The sequence below is a fragment of the Erinaceus europaeus genome, chromosome 8 (assembly GCF_950295315.1).
Source record: "Erinaceus europaeus chromosome 8, mEriEur2.1, whole genome shotgun sequence".
Lineage (NCBI taxonomy): Eukaryota > Metazoa > Chordata > Mammalia > Eulipotyphla > Erinaceidae > Erinaceus > Erinaceus europaeus.
In genome coordinates, this window is record NC_080169.1 from 73,426,968 (window position 1) to 73,441,814 (window position 14,847).

General features: G+C 40.6%; 1 protein-coding gene across 1 annotated transcript in view; it reads right to left on the bottom strand.

Annotated features, from left to right (window-relative positions):
• SRPK2 (SRSF protein kinase 2) overlaps positions 1 to 14,847 on the bottom strand; it is a 77,752-nt gene that overhangs the window by 12,221 nt on the left and 50,684 nt on the right. Inside the window, exons 8-11 of the mRNA XM_060196391.1 lie at positions 13,964 to 14,213; positions 12,784 to 13,266; positions 5,797 to 5,897; positions 5,569 to 5,676 (exon numbers count right to left, since the gene is read on the bottom strand). Of these exons, the coding sequence (XP_060052374.1) occupies positions 5,569 to 5,676; positions 5,797 to 5,897; positions 12,784 to 13,266; positions 13,964 to 14,213 (942 nt within the window). The remainder of the gene's footprint in view (positions 1 to 5,568; positions 5,677 to 5,796; positions 5,898 to 12,783; positions 13,267 to 13,963; positions 14,214 to 14,847) is intronic.

The window sequence follows — 14,847 nt, forward strand, 5'->3', positions numbered from 1 at the left end:
TTTTGTATTAATATATATAAAGACGACTGTTACTGCTCTGACAATCAAACACCAAGTCCTAAATATACACATAGAACCAAAAATCAAAATTCTATTCTATACTAGATTCTATTCTGTGACGCACTCAGAAGCCTGGCCCTCTTTCACTGATCAATGCCATGATACTACATCCCTTCTCAAAGGCGGTGCCCTCTCCACTTCTGTTCCTGATAAACTCTCAATGTCCTAACTCTTTTTCTGCCAATGAATAGAGCATGAGGAAGAGTCCCTTACGTGAAAACTTTGCATATAATGGGACCATTTCAGTCATTAATAAATCAAGAGTAGTCATATTCAGCTATTCACCTTTTATATTGTCCAGGTAAAGAGAAGAAATGGGGGTGGTATGGAGAGCATAGCAAGAAAGCTTTCTTCAATGCAGTAGGGGTAGGGCTCAAATCTGGATCAAAACATGATGAAAGAGCAGACTATCCAAGTGAACTATTTTGCAGGCCCTACTTTAATGATGGTAAGCCCGCTGCCAGCTACCCTCGAGCTGAGCACTAATTCATGAACTCAGGAAACCTCCTATGAAACAGACTTCATCTGCACAGGACCTAGACAACCAAAAGATTTTACATGCTTGGGACATAATCAATTCGTTGCCTTAAAGAGGCAAAGGTGAAATCCTAACAGGAATAAAAGAAACCTGAGAAGCTACTAATAATCAAAGTAGGACTCCACTGCTCTCTCTTGTTTTCTTGAATCCTTGGCTCACTTTTCTAACTAATTTTCAAGAACATTTTAATCAAACTGGAGATCAGTCCAGTCCTAAAATGCATCTGCTGAGTGTTTTTTGGGAGATGATTGGTACCTACGGACTCCAGTGGGATACTAAATCAAAGAAGCCTATCAAGAGTGGCCCCATTGTCATGTTATCTGGTCCTGAATCTCTGGAAGGTAATGAGACTTTAACAAAAAAAGTATGTTTAACAAGACAAACAAACAATGAAAACACTGGCCTTGGTACTTCATGATATCCCTTTGTTCTGGCAGCTTTGAAGCCATAAAATGTTACTATCTTCAGCTCAAAAAGTTAACTCCCAGTAATGTAATGACAATGTAATCTTTACTGGTATTTATTTATTTATTATTTTTGTAATGCCATCAGGGTTATGGCTAGGATTGGTATCTGACTTATGAATCCACTGCTTCAAGCAGCTATTTCCCTTCCTTATTTTTTGTTTTCTATTTTTGATAAGACAGATAAATGGAGTGGGGAGGCAGAGAAAGACAGATAGAAAGGAAAAAAAAATATATGGGGGAAGGGAGAGAAAGAGGGAAGGGAAGAGACTGTATACTTGCTTCACAGCTCATAAAGCGTCTTCCCTCCTGCAGGTTTGGGAGTAGGGGGGCTCAAAACTGGCTCCTTGTACATGGTAATATGTGTTCTCCACTGGGTGTAATAACCTCCAGACCTCTTATATACTTTTAATACTTGGATATTTGAAATCTCCCTTCCATAGCTGGTCAATTCCTTATACCAACTTCTGTTCTCAGGCTCTGGAGAGAGACCAGAAACCTCTTTGCTGAAATGCTGTCTATGCCAAAATATTCTCTTCTAAACAAGTAAGCTCAGCTGTTTGTTCTGTGATAAGTCAGTGCTGAAGAGGATTCATGATATTTGTGAGGCTGACTTTGTTTCAATGGCTGACTAGTGCTCATTAGAGTCAAAAGAAAGATACTCTGGCAGCGACTCTGATACCTGAGTACAGAGGAATAACTCCTCAGTCCACACAGAATTTTTAGCTCAGAGACATACCAGGAGGTGCCTTCAAAGCTGAAGAAAAGGAAATCAGACTCAACAAATATTAAATCCTAAAGCCACATTGTTTTAGTGTCCTCCAGATGCTAAAACTCCTTTCTGGAAATAGTAAATAATACTTATTAGTGAGTACAGGTACCAGGAAGAGAGTTATTCTCCACTGTAGTCTGTGACAGATTTCACACTATTAATAATACATCAGGCTTAGAAGCACTGAATGAGCTTATACCTTTCCAGGGGGTGAGACCAGGAGAAGATAAAAAACTAAGTCCATGTGATTTAGCACTCAATTCTAAGGAACTATAACATGTATACCAACACTTTTGCACACCTCGCACGGCCTAGAGTGAGTGCTTTTCGTTAGGAGTCTGTTATTAGTGTTGATGCCACTGGTCACAGTAATAGCAGAAGCTGACTGGACAAGAAAATGGTGTAGAGGAACAAATCTTTACATAATGGAAACCAAGAAAGAGGACCTGCTATAAAATGGTAAAAACAGCAATACCAGTATTCAACTACCTCTGTGATATTATTATTTTGTGTACTATTATTATTACTATTTTGGTTATACCATCAAACTTTAATACCCTGAATTAGAAACACAGGATTTCAGAACTGAAAGAGTTCTCAGGGTTTAACTTAGGGCAGGCCTGGTACAGCTCCTCTAGTGCTACTGGGTATAAGTAAGGCTTGACACATCTAAAAACAGAACATTTCTCCCCCACAGTTTGAATTGTTGAAAATGTTCCCTTCTGACTGACCTAATCTCTGCTTCCCACTGCTCCCCAGCTCCTCCACCTCATCCTGCCTTTGGAGTCAAACAGTGAGTCAAATTCCTTTTCACTCAGCAGTCTCCAAATTCAAAGGGAGCATCACAGGCCCACTAACTCTTCAAACCATTCTCTTCTACACCGGCGTGGACCTGGGCCCAGGAAGTGGCTCAGTGGGTAAAGCAAAAGCCATAGCATACATTAGGTCCCAGGTTCAATCCTCAGAACCACATGGGAGCACCATGGATCAAGTAAATTTCATGGAGTTAGAATGGAGTTTGAGTCTCCTCACTTCAAAATACAGAGTAAAATACAGCCAGAGAGGTTATTCAGTTGCACTATGCACGTGCAAGGTCCATTCCCCAGCACTGCATAAAAATTAGAAATTAATTATTAATCTCAGAGTAACAGCTACAATCTGCACTGCTTTCTTCAGTGTAGTGAAAAGTTCATTCCCCAGCACTGCATAAAAATTAGAAATGAGTCGGACGGCAGTGCAGCGGGTTAATCGCACGTGGCGCAAAGCGCAAGGACCGGCCTAAGGACCCCGGTTCCAGCCCCCATCTCTCCACCTGCAGGGGAATCACTTTACAAGCAGTGAAGGAGTTCTGTAGGTGTCTATCTTTCTCTCCCCCTCCTCTCTCCATTTCTCTGTCCATTCCAACAACGACATCAAACATAACTACAACAATAAAACAACAAGGGCAACAATAAAGCAACAAGGGCAACAAAAGGGAATAAATAATAAATATTTTTTTGAAAACTCTCAAAAAATTAGAAATGGATTATTAATCTCTGAGTAACAGCTACAATCTGCACTGCTTTCTTCAGTGAAAAGGAAAATATCAAACTTTATACACAGTCCTTTCATCTGATTATCAGAGGAGAATTTGGGGAGAAAATATATATGAAAGAAAAGCATGAAATACCAGCATAAGAAGGTCCATAAAGGGGGTCGGTCGGGCGGTGGCGCAGTGGGTTAAGCGCAGGTGGCGCAAAGCGCAGGGACCGGCATAAGGATCTCGGTTCGAGCCCCTGGCTCCCCACCTGCAGGGGAGTCGCTTCACAGGCTGTGAAGCAGGTCTGCAGGTGTCTATCTTTCTCTCCCCCTCTCTGTCTTCCCCTCCTCTCTCCATTTCTCTCCGTCCTATCCAACAACAAACAACATCAACAATGGCTACAACAACAAGGGCAACAAAAGGGGGAAAAAAATGGCCTCCAGGAGCGGTGGATTCATGGTGCAAGCATCGAGCCCAGCAATAACCCCGGAGGGAAAAAAGGAAAGAAAAAAAAAAAGAAGGTCCATAAAGTACAGACCATGGAGCTGGGCAGTAGCACAGATGGTTAAGCGCACATGGCATGAAGTGCAAGGACCAGTGTAAGAATCCCTGTTTGAACCTCCAGTTCCCCACCTATGGGGGGGTCGCTTGAAGCAGTGAAGCAGGTCTGCAGATGTCTATCTTTTTCTCCCCGTCTTCCCCTCCTCTCTTGTTTTGTCTCTGTCCTATCCAACAGCAGCAGCATTAACAACAATAAGGGCAACAAAAATGGCCTTTAGGAGCAGTGGATTTATAGTGCAGGAACCAAGCCCCAGCAATAACCCTGGAGGCAAAAAAAAAAAAAAAAAAAAGTACAATCCATGAAGAGAATTATACTAAACTGGCCAGGAACCAGGACAAAAAAAGAAATTGAAATTGGCTTATGGATGAGAGTACATTCATGCTCATCAACTACGAGGTTAGTAGCAGGTGGGAATAAACTAGTGACACAGCAAAAGTGAATATAAGGTAAGGATAAAGAAGTGGTGCCTTCACTCTTCACTACTTGTATGATAAATCCACAATGTCAGATATGCTGCAGTGTTGCTCTGACTTTTCTCTTTCATGTGAATCAATATCTCTCTCTCCCCCTCTCCCTCTACCTTGTAAAATTCAATTTTTAAAAATAAAATAATAGGGAGTCGGGCTGTAGCGCAGCGGGTTAAGCGCAGGTGGTGCAAAGCACAAGGACCGGCATAAGGAACACGGTTCGAACCCCGGCTCCCCACCTGCAGGGGAGTCGCTTCACAGGCGGTGAAGCAGGTCTGCAGGTGTCTATCTTTCTCTCCTCCTCTCTGTCTTCCCCTCCTCTCTCCATTTCTCTCTGTCCTATCCAACAACGACAACAACAATAATAACTACAACAATAAAACAACAAGGGCAACAAAAGGGAATAAATAAATAAAATAAATATTTAAAAAATAAATAAATAAATAAAAATAAAATAAAATAATAAAAAGTGGAGTCCTGAGGTCCCAAGGAAAAGTGTCACTGTGTTCTCTATGAGAACAGACATACTATAGGGACAGACCAGACAAAGGGTTATATACGGCTCAGCTGTCAGTAACTGAACAGTCAAGGGCAATGATAAGCTAGAACTACTTTGAGATGATACTTTATAAGAGATGGTCAGAAGTGATATTTGAGGAAATTCTCCCCTCTCCAGTAAGGCAATAAGCTGTTAAGAGGATACTGAGATTCAGACAAACTTATCAGATATGGCATGTCCTTCTCCACAGTAGGCAAGCTTTGAAAAACCAGAGGGAATGATTTGAAGGCATTTTTGTCAACAGAGTCAAGGCTGTTCCTAGAGCTAAAAGATCATTTCTCAGAAGACAGAAACTAAACAAAAAACCCAGGGTAAAGTTTGGCAGCAGAGTGTGAGCAACAAAGCAAGTGAGAAAGCAAACAACAAAACACAGGTCAGCACCCTCTGAGTGGTAGGCCAGGGCTTTCGAGTTTGCTTACTTGCTATCTCTCTTCTCAAAACATCCAAGGAGAGTTCTTCCAGATCTTAAGACATCCAAAGACAGCAAACTTGCCCATATCCATCCCATGCAGACCATCTTCACAGTCAGAAAAACAGAGACCACATGCACTAAAGAGAAGCAACCCCATCACAAGAACTGATGGGCTGAGCCTTTACACAGAAGAAGATAGCAAAGGCTGTTCTTACCATACATGCCGTACTCCAAATGTCGGCAGGTGTACTGTAACCTGCTCCTATTAAAACCTCTATGGATCTATACTGACGTGTCTGGATATCTTCTGTGAAGTGTTTATGCTGGAAGGGAACAGATTGCATTACTGTGGAGGATCACTGGCATTAAAAACAACTCCCTTGACTAAAATGGCTTTTAACATGTCATTATGAGCAACATATTTCAGAAAGAACTCTACTTACCACCCAACAAGCATTTCCCAAGTCGGCAATTTTTACTCTAATTTTATCTGCATTCCGTGGATCCAGAGGATTCACCAACAAATCGGCCGCCCGGGTTTTTGCTGGTGTGAGCAAACAGCAGGATCGTTAGTGCCTGGAATGTGAGGTTTGCATGTACGCATACAATGTTTGCAGGATAGAGTCTCTTGGTAATGGGATGATACTACAGACCTGTTGTACTAGACAGAATGTATACTTCTTGGTCTCCATCATTGGAAAACATTAAACAAAAGAGCAAACAGAAACTGGGTTGCTGGGAAAACTCCAACATTGCCTTACTCTTTCTTCTTCTATCCCTGACTCCTGAGAAATGTCATACATATACTAACAACTGTGTTTATTGTAAACAAACAAATAATAAAGCTCTGTTCTATGATATCTAGCCTTTTCCAAGTAACACACAGTTCACTTAGTAACCACATTCCAACTTACATCTCTGCTAGGGCTGAACATGAGGCCTCATGACTGAGGAAAGTACTGATTAACAGGTCAGTGCCAGAAGAGAGCCTGTACCAACTGTTAAACAGGCAGCAAGCGACAAAGAAAAATAACTTGTTGTGGCCTAAATAGAAAATTCTGAAATGAGTCAGAATCTTTAACATCAAGCCCCAAAATGAACTAGAAGCTCAGATTTCTGGAAAGGATGAAATGTAACCATAGCTTTTATTTATTTTAGAAGTAATTCTAAAATGGCATTTACAGTAAAATCCTACCCAGTGCAGAACATTAAACATCCTTTTGTTCACTCAAAGTTGGAATTGCTTAAACAAACTAAACCTCCTTCTTAGTACCCCCATTGGATCGACCTTCTCGTGGTGCATCCCGTGAGTACCCATTTATTGGGGAAACTGACGATCCTTCCTAGCCGACTGAATCCACATGGATCCCAGTCACTTTCAAAGCCAGCAACAAGCAGACATCAGGCTCAACCTGACGCTGTTGACTGGCTACCGAAGAAGGGCAAACGCTAGAAGAAGAAGAAGTACCCCCATGCTGTGGAAACACAGTATTGAGAAAGCTACAATTTCTCAGCACTCCACATAAGCAGTAAAGCCAGGCTATGCTTACTGCCAACAGAGCAGTGGGCTAGTAAGGACCTGGAGTACCCACAGAGCTTCCTAGGGTGGGCTGAGAAAGCAGAGAGAACTCTGGCAAATGTCCTACCCTCAAAATCCATTCCCAGGAAAGTGCCTCAGTGGGTGAAGTACAGAATTTGAATGTGTGAATCCATGGGTTCAATCCCTGGCAATTTGTGTGGTTCAAGCTGTATAGTAGCCTATGTCTCTCAATAAGCAAATCTTAACCAGGTGGGGAAGACAGCATGATGGCTATGCAAACGAGCTCTCATGCCTTAGGCTCTGGAATCCCAGGTTCACCATAGAGGAGCAGTGCTCTGGTTAAAAAAAAAAAAAAAAAAAAAAAAAACTGAACAGATTTGTTGCTTAGATTTGCAGGTCAACCCAGACTGGCCAGGTACATGTGTCGCCTTCTTACTGTGGACCCTGAGCTCACAATTTAGAAGGATGGTGATCACTGTAGGGCTTCACCAAAGGCCTGGGGTGGGCTCTGGGGAAGAAACGCAGAATTCAGAAATTATGTGGTAAAATGTACACAACTGGAGAATGGTGTTATAAAAATGTTCCAGGAGAAACAAATTGACCCAATGGCTAGGCAGGCATCATTCTAGAAAGGCAAGATGAATCCCTAAAGCCATTTAATCAAGGAAAGTTAGTAGTCAAGGAAACAGAATTTGAGGTCTGCAGAATGGATTCAAATCTAAGTCTGAACACCTAAAAGTTATAAAGTCACCGAAGAACTGCTTTTGAAGCTTAGCAGTCCGGAGAGGAAGAAAAGGAAGGAACCATTCTCCCTATCACATCCTTCCAAAAGCATGGAAATGACATAGCAGTACCTGAAGGATAGCCAGACTCAGGAGTTTCCGTTAGGGGAATTCCCTTAGGATTTCAACCAGGTAACCATCTACTGCTAAGTCAATGAGAGGCCAAAGTACTAATGGCAAGAACTTGCAGAAAACAATCTAACATGTGTTTCTAAGCCTTTTGAGAACTATGGTGGTTATCTGTTATTTTGGGGAGGTAGGAGGGTGGAAACACAGAAACTTGGTGGTGGATGCAGTGTGGAACTATACTCTGTGATCTTACAATCTTATACCTACTATTAATTATAAAGGTGGGGGTACAGGCTTAAATTTGAGTCCTACAGCATGGTTATGTGTAAACTTTACTGGGTACACCATCACCTAGCCCCTGGGTTGTGCGTTAATGGCTCAACAAAGAACAGAGAGTAAGAGCTTAAGTGATGTGAGCACAGAACCTTATTAGATAAGTGTAGGCAAGGCTGGCAGTGACTTGGGTCATCAGAGAATGAGAAAAGATATAAAATATATCCTGCATATTAAGACAAGATCCACTTCTTCAGGGCTTTTTACTTCAAGATATATGTTATGGTTTTAGCAGGTAACACCCAAGAGGACTGACCTCTGCCTTCCCTCCCTCCCCCACAATCTTCAATAGCTACCAAATTAACTTCAGACTGGCATGCAATTTCTTCTTCAAGCTTCTCATTCTGGCTGATCTTTCCTTCCTTCTATATTCCCTAATGTATACATGCTGATCGACAACAAGGGTCTGTATATGCTGTACAAAGCTTGTTTCTTTTGCTTTTTGTTACGTAGTAGTAGGTGGTCAATTTCTTGATTATACCCTGCCCCACATTCCATGCAGGAAATAAAATACATCCCATGCTAGAGATTGCCAAGTGATCAAGCTGGAAACCAAAAGTGAGTGCCTCCTTAAAAATGACTTGATGGGGGAGTAGGTCAGTAGCACAGCGGGTTAAGCACACATGGCGCAAAGTATAAGGATCCTGGCTCCCCACCTGCGGGGGAGTTGCTTCACAGGCGATGAGGCAGGTCTGCAGGGGTCTGTCTTTCCCTCTCCCTCTCTGTCTTCCCCTCCTCTCTCCATTTCTCTCTGTCCTATCCAACGATGATGAAATCATAGCTACATAACTACATAACTACAACAACAAAAGAAGGGCAACAAAATGGCAAATAAATAATAATTTTAAAAAACTTAAAAAAAAATGACTGGATGGTGGCCAGGTGGTGGTGCATGAGGTTGAGAGCACACATTACCATGCACAAGAACCCAGATTTGAGCCCCTGCTCCCCACCTGCAGGAAGGAAGCTTCATGAGTAGTAAAGCAGGTCAGCAGGTTTTCGTATCTCTTCCTCTCTCTTCTCAATTTACCTCTGCCTCATCAAGTACAATAGAAAGAACAACAGCAACAACAAAAAAAGTTAAATGGAAAAAATGGTCACTGAAAAAAGTGGATTGATTGTGTTGGCACTGAGCCCCAATTATAACCCTGATGGTGGTAATAATAATAATAATAATAGGACTGGATAAGAAGTTTTGTCCCTAGTATGTACCCAAAATGTAACCTTGCTATGAGGCTGGAATCAATGAAAAAAAACAGACTTCCAGTGGTCTGGGAGGTGGTGCAGTGGCTAAGACACTAGACTCTCAAGGATGAGGTCCTGAGTTCAATCCCCAGCAACACATGTACCAGAGTGATGTCTGGTTCTTTCTCTCTCTCCTATCTTTCTCATTAATAAATAAATTCTTTTTTAAAAAAAATCTTTGTTTAAAAAAAAAAAACAGACCTCCAATTTCTCTCTGAAGCAACATTCATGCAACTGGCAGGATGTTGAGGATGTAATAGAAACACTAAAATTTGGGTTATGAATAAGAAAAGATGAGAGACAAAGGGAAGACTAAACATGAGATGACACTATTTGTTCATTACTCAATAAATGTTTTTCTCAGCTTGGAATTAGATGCTAAAAGAAGTTAGATAAAAACACATTGTACAGCCCTATGAAAATTCTCAAATCTTAATAAGGATAGATGATAGAAACAAACAGTGGTTGTAGCATGACCAGCAAGAAAAGCAGAAAAAAAGAATCAAGGCTGTTGAGAAACATAAGAATGGCATGTATTGGTATGGCTACCCAACTAAGAGTTTAAATTTGTTCAGAGCACAGATGATGGATGAACACAAAGAAATAGTCCAAGCAAGAGGAAAAGAACATGCAAAGGTAGAGATGCATGAGTGAACATGCCACATGCAGACAATATTATGTCCTTTCTTTTTTCTTCTTTTTTTTTTTTTTTTGGGGGGGGGAGAGGGTGGGCTGGGGGAAGAAGGTGAAACAGGCCACAGCACTGAAGCTTCCTTCAGCACAGTGGGGATCAGGCTTGAACCTAAGGTGTGCATATGGAAAAGCAGTGCACTGTCCAAGAATGCTAACCTGCCAGTCCACTATTATGTCTTTAAAACAAACTGGTGAAAGACTGTACTACATGTGGGATTACAGTACATTTTCATTTTTTACCCCATTAATAAAAAATGCTTTTTAACACTCAATCCAATGTACACGTTATTTATAATAAATATAAATAAATGTACATAGTGTTTATATCCACGTTTTAAAATGGCTAGGGAAATAGTGCAGCAGTTAAGGCACTACACTTGCATACCTAAGGCTCCTGATTAGATCCCTGGTACCACAAGCACCAAAACAGTATACCAGCATCTCTCTTTCTCTATCTCCTCCCTTCACTCTCCCCCTTACAGGAAATTCTATTTCATATGAAACTAAATTTTTAAAACAAAAATTTTAAAGAGCATTAATAACAAAACTATTTGGAGATGTGGTCAACTCCAGTCTATGGAAGGGAGAAAGTCTGACCCAAAGAGACATGCATTTAGAAAGTAAGGGAAGACTTGATGAACAGACTTGATGTAGGAAAGGACATGCTGCCCAATACACAGAAGCTCACATAGGCTAACTATAGACAGAAAAATTATGCCATAAAAAGCTGTAAATTATTATGACACATAATTCAAAGTGATAGTTAAAAAGGAAAAAGAATCCATGACTCTGTGATAGGAAGGAACCTGAGAGACTAGGGTCAGAGCTGCCTTTTAAGAGCACAAAAGCTCTATACTCTCCTTATATTCCATGTCCTGTGGATCATTTCCATCTGGATGTTTCTGGGTTCTAATAGTTTATAGTAAGTCAGTACTTTGGTAAGTAAACTGTTTTCTTGTAGTCTTTCTCCTGAATTAGCTGAACCTGAGGTGGGTCAGGAAGGGTTCTGATTTGTAACTAATTGATAAGAAGCACAGGTGACAATATGGACTTAACAATGACCTCTGGAGGACAGGAAGTGGCATGCGGGTGGCAATATTGCCAGAGCCCTCAATATATGGGATTTTTATTTTGGTAGACATATTATGTTCCAGATAGGTAGAAGAAATGTTGAGAGTAAAGGAGACATTGAAGTGAGTTTTTCCTTAGACAAACCTACATTCTATGTAAAGTCTTTTATATACACCTGTAAACCATCCTTAATTGAGGTAAAGTAAAGGTAAAGAGGAACGGGAGTCGGGCAGTAGTACAGCGGGTTAATCACAGGTGGCACAAAGCTCAAGGACCGTCATAAGGACCCCAGTTCGAGCCTCTGGCTCCCCACCTGCAGGGGAGTCGCTTTACAAGCGGTGAAGCAGGTCTGCAGGTGTCTTTCTCTCCCCCTCTGTGTCTTCCCCTCGTCCCTCCATTTCTCTCTGTCCTATCCAACAACAACAACATCTACAACAATAAAACAACATGAGCAACAAAAGGGAATAAAAAATACTAAAATAAAAAGGTACAGAGGAACATAATATGTCTACCAAAATAAAAATATGTGTGTATATATGTGTGTGTGTGTGTGTGTGTGTGTATATATATATATATATATATATATATATATATATATATATATATATAACTGTTCCTAATAACCAATGAACAATGGCTCTAAAAAACAGTAGACCCTGCCTATTTGAAGGGGGTAGTTCATCAGTCTACTGGGTATGTGTCAAATGTCTTGTCAGAAGAAGGAGCAGAGGTGGATTCTGAGCTTTTCTACTTCAGGCCAGAGTGGAAACCAATGGGGAAGTTCAATTTTTGTGTATTAGTTTCCTTCGTATATCACAGATGTGTTATCTGGAGGGTCTGGAGTAAGTCATCATCACATGTAAGTAAGTACATGTTATTTCCTTTAAACTTCATTGCCAGGATTCTATACTCAGGAACTACTATAAAATAAAATAAGACACAAACTTCCACAACATTAAGAATAGGCAGGCACATTTTCGCTTAGCAGAAACAAATGAAAAACTAAATATAGCACTATCAGATGGAAGTGAATACAAATTTTAGATTAAAATACACATTCTGGAAAGCTACAGGTGTAAGCTGCTAGACTTGGAAGGTTTCTGAAATTGCCTGATGTCATCGCCTAAATATAGAGAAAGAGAGAAAAGCTGAGGATATGTGGCCAGATATAAAAATCAGAGAGCAAGAGAAGGCCTGGTGGCACAGAACATATATATATATATATATATATATATATATATATATATATATATATATATATATAATTTATTTATTCCCTCTTGTTGCCCTTGTTTTTTTATTGTTAATAGTTATTGTCGTCATTGTTGTTGGAAAGGACAGAGAAAATGAGAAATGGAGAGAGGAGAGGAAGACAGAGAGGGGGAGAGAAAGACAGATACCTACAGACCTGCTTCACCGCCTGTGAAGTGACTCCCCTGCAGGTGGGGAGCCTGGGGCTCGAGCCGGGGTCCTTACGCCGGGCCTTGCCCTTTGCACCATGTGCGCTTAACCCGCTATGCTACAGCCCAATTCTCGGCACAGAACATATTTTAAACTGCACTTCTTATTCATTAAGTATAAAATCAATAAAGCAAATATGCATACATACATGGCTTCACCATGTCTAGATAATTCTTTTCAAGGGCTTCAACTCTGTGACCATTGAGAGTAGACACCTTATGAGAAGGGACACTTACTTTTTGGCAAATCCCCAGTGCTGGAAGCTGAAACCGTCCTGCTTCTGTCATGAGATGGGCTGTCTTCCTCATTTTCGGTCAGTGGGGATCCCTCAGAAAGTGCAGACCCACAAGCCACAGGTTCTAAGGGCCCAGAGAATAATGATGTGGAAAACTCGGGAAACTGTGACTCAGGGATTTTATGTCGTCCATTTGGCAATTCACCATTGAATTGTTCATAGGAGCTGCTATATGTGTAATCACTTTCTGCATTTGGCTCATCAAGGTTGTATTCTTCAGGATTTGGGCAATCGTCCTCATCATCATCTTCATCGTCCAACTGCTGTTCTAGTAAGAATGGACCATTCTCAATATGGCCGTTGGTTTTGGGAGATTCTATCCAGGTAGGGTCTATGTTTGCAAGTTCCTGCTCAGCATCATCTTCATCTTTCTCAATGTTTTCTTTCTCAGCATCTTCTTTCTCATCCTGGTCCTCAGCTTCACCTTAAAAGTTGATGGATTAAAAATTAAAACTTTAAGTTTCCTTAGCAGAGTGGCACTAAGTACTCGTCTTCTCAACAACATATTTTAATGTGTTTGATTTATGTACTACAATAGCAAAAGCCTCCTGGTTCTTAGGATAAAATCTTGTATTTCATTTATTAAAAAACTGGCCTACTTTATTTGAAAGTTAGCTGTAAAGGGTAAGGACATGGACAAGGAGGAAGCTTAGAGGGAAAGCATGTGTTTTATGTTCTTGAGGCCCCGAGTTTAATCCTCGGCACCATGTAAAAACAGGCATATATTGTGAATGGTCACTCTCTCTCATCCACAGTCACACACAAAAAGTTTTGCTTCCTTCCTATTCTCTCCACTGTAATTTAAAAAAAAGGTTTGCAGGTGCATTCTTGTTCAATAAAAGCTTAATTACAAAATAAAAACCACTCATGAGCATGACTGAAGCACACTGTTAGTCTGAAACTTTCCAGTTTCTTAAAAAAAAAAAAAATTAAATATATAAATATATTTCTGGCATGCTCTTCTTACTGGCATGCATATACCAGACTGTTCCTCATATTTCCTAGTAAGGAGTTGGAGAGAATGATCCTATCTGAAGCAGTAGCACAAAGTTGAATTAAATGGTGAGGTGTGCAGATCCTAACTACAACCTACTTGGGACCCTGTCTCCAATTTCACTGACCATTGTTGTCATTAGCAGTCTCTCCCTCAGCTGCTTCCTCTAATTCTGCTGTTTTTAGCTTCACCTCTGGGCGATATTCATCATCTTGCTCATTGGAAGGTACAGCTGATGTGACATTTTCTTCTATTATTTTTCGTTCAGCTTCTCGCTCCAATTCTTCTATTTCCTGTAGGCGCTTTTCCAGTAACTCAGCTTGCCTTTTCTGTTTCTTTTTCAGCTTTTTCTTTTTGTTTTTAGATATTTTTCCTATCTACAACATGTTAAGAAAATACCACAGGTCAGCTAGCTTCTTTTCAAAGCTCTGCACAATAGTAAAGTGCTCACAGTATGACAAATATAAAGAAACAATTTTTCAAGGTCATATTCATTTAAAATCACATGCCCAGGGATAACATCTACTTTCTGGCTATGCTTACTGTAAAGTCAGGATAAAGAAACCAGTGCTGTCTAATATCAGATTCTGCTGTTAATAGGAATATGGTTTAAATCCAACAAGTCTTTTAAGCTCTACAAACTACACATTTTGTGGTACTACTCCTTTTCAACAAGAAATATCTACTTGCAAACTTCATTTGCTGCTGCCGGTACGCTAAGTAACAAACTCCCTTCTCACTGTCATAGCCAACTGTGCCACAAGAGAAATGCCTGCCAAAACAGGTGTATTTCACTCATTGTTGGTCAACAGCACTGTTGGTGCTTGTTTTTTACATACTGAGCAGTTATCAACAGCCAAGATTACAGCAAGTATAATAAACAAGCATATGTATGCCATGTATACAACCCAGTTTCCAGGCTGGCCCAAACTGTACTAAAGGAGGTTTTGGTGCTGCGGTGTCTTTTCCTCTCTCTGTATCTGAAATATCTGAAATATCTCTGTATCTGGA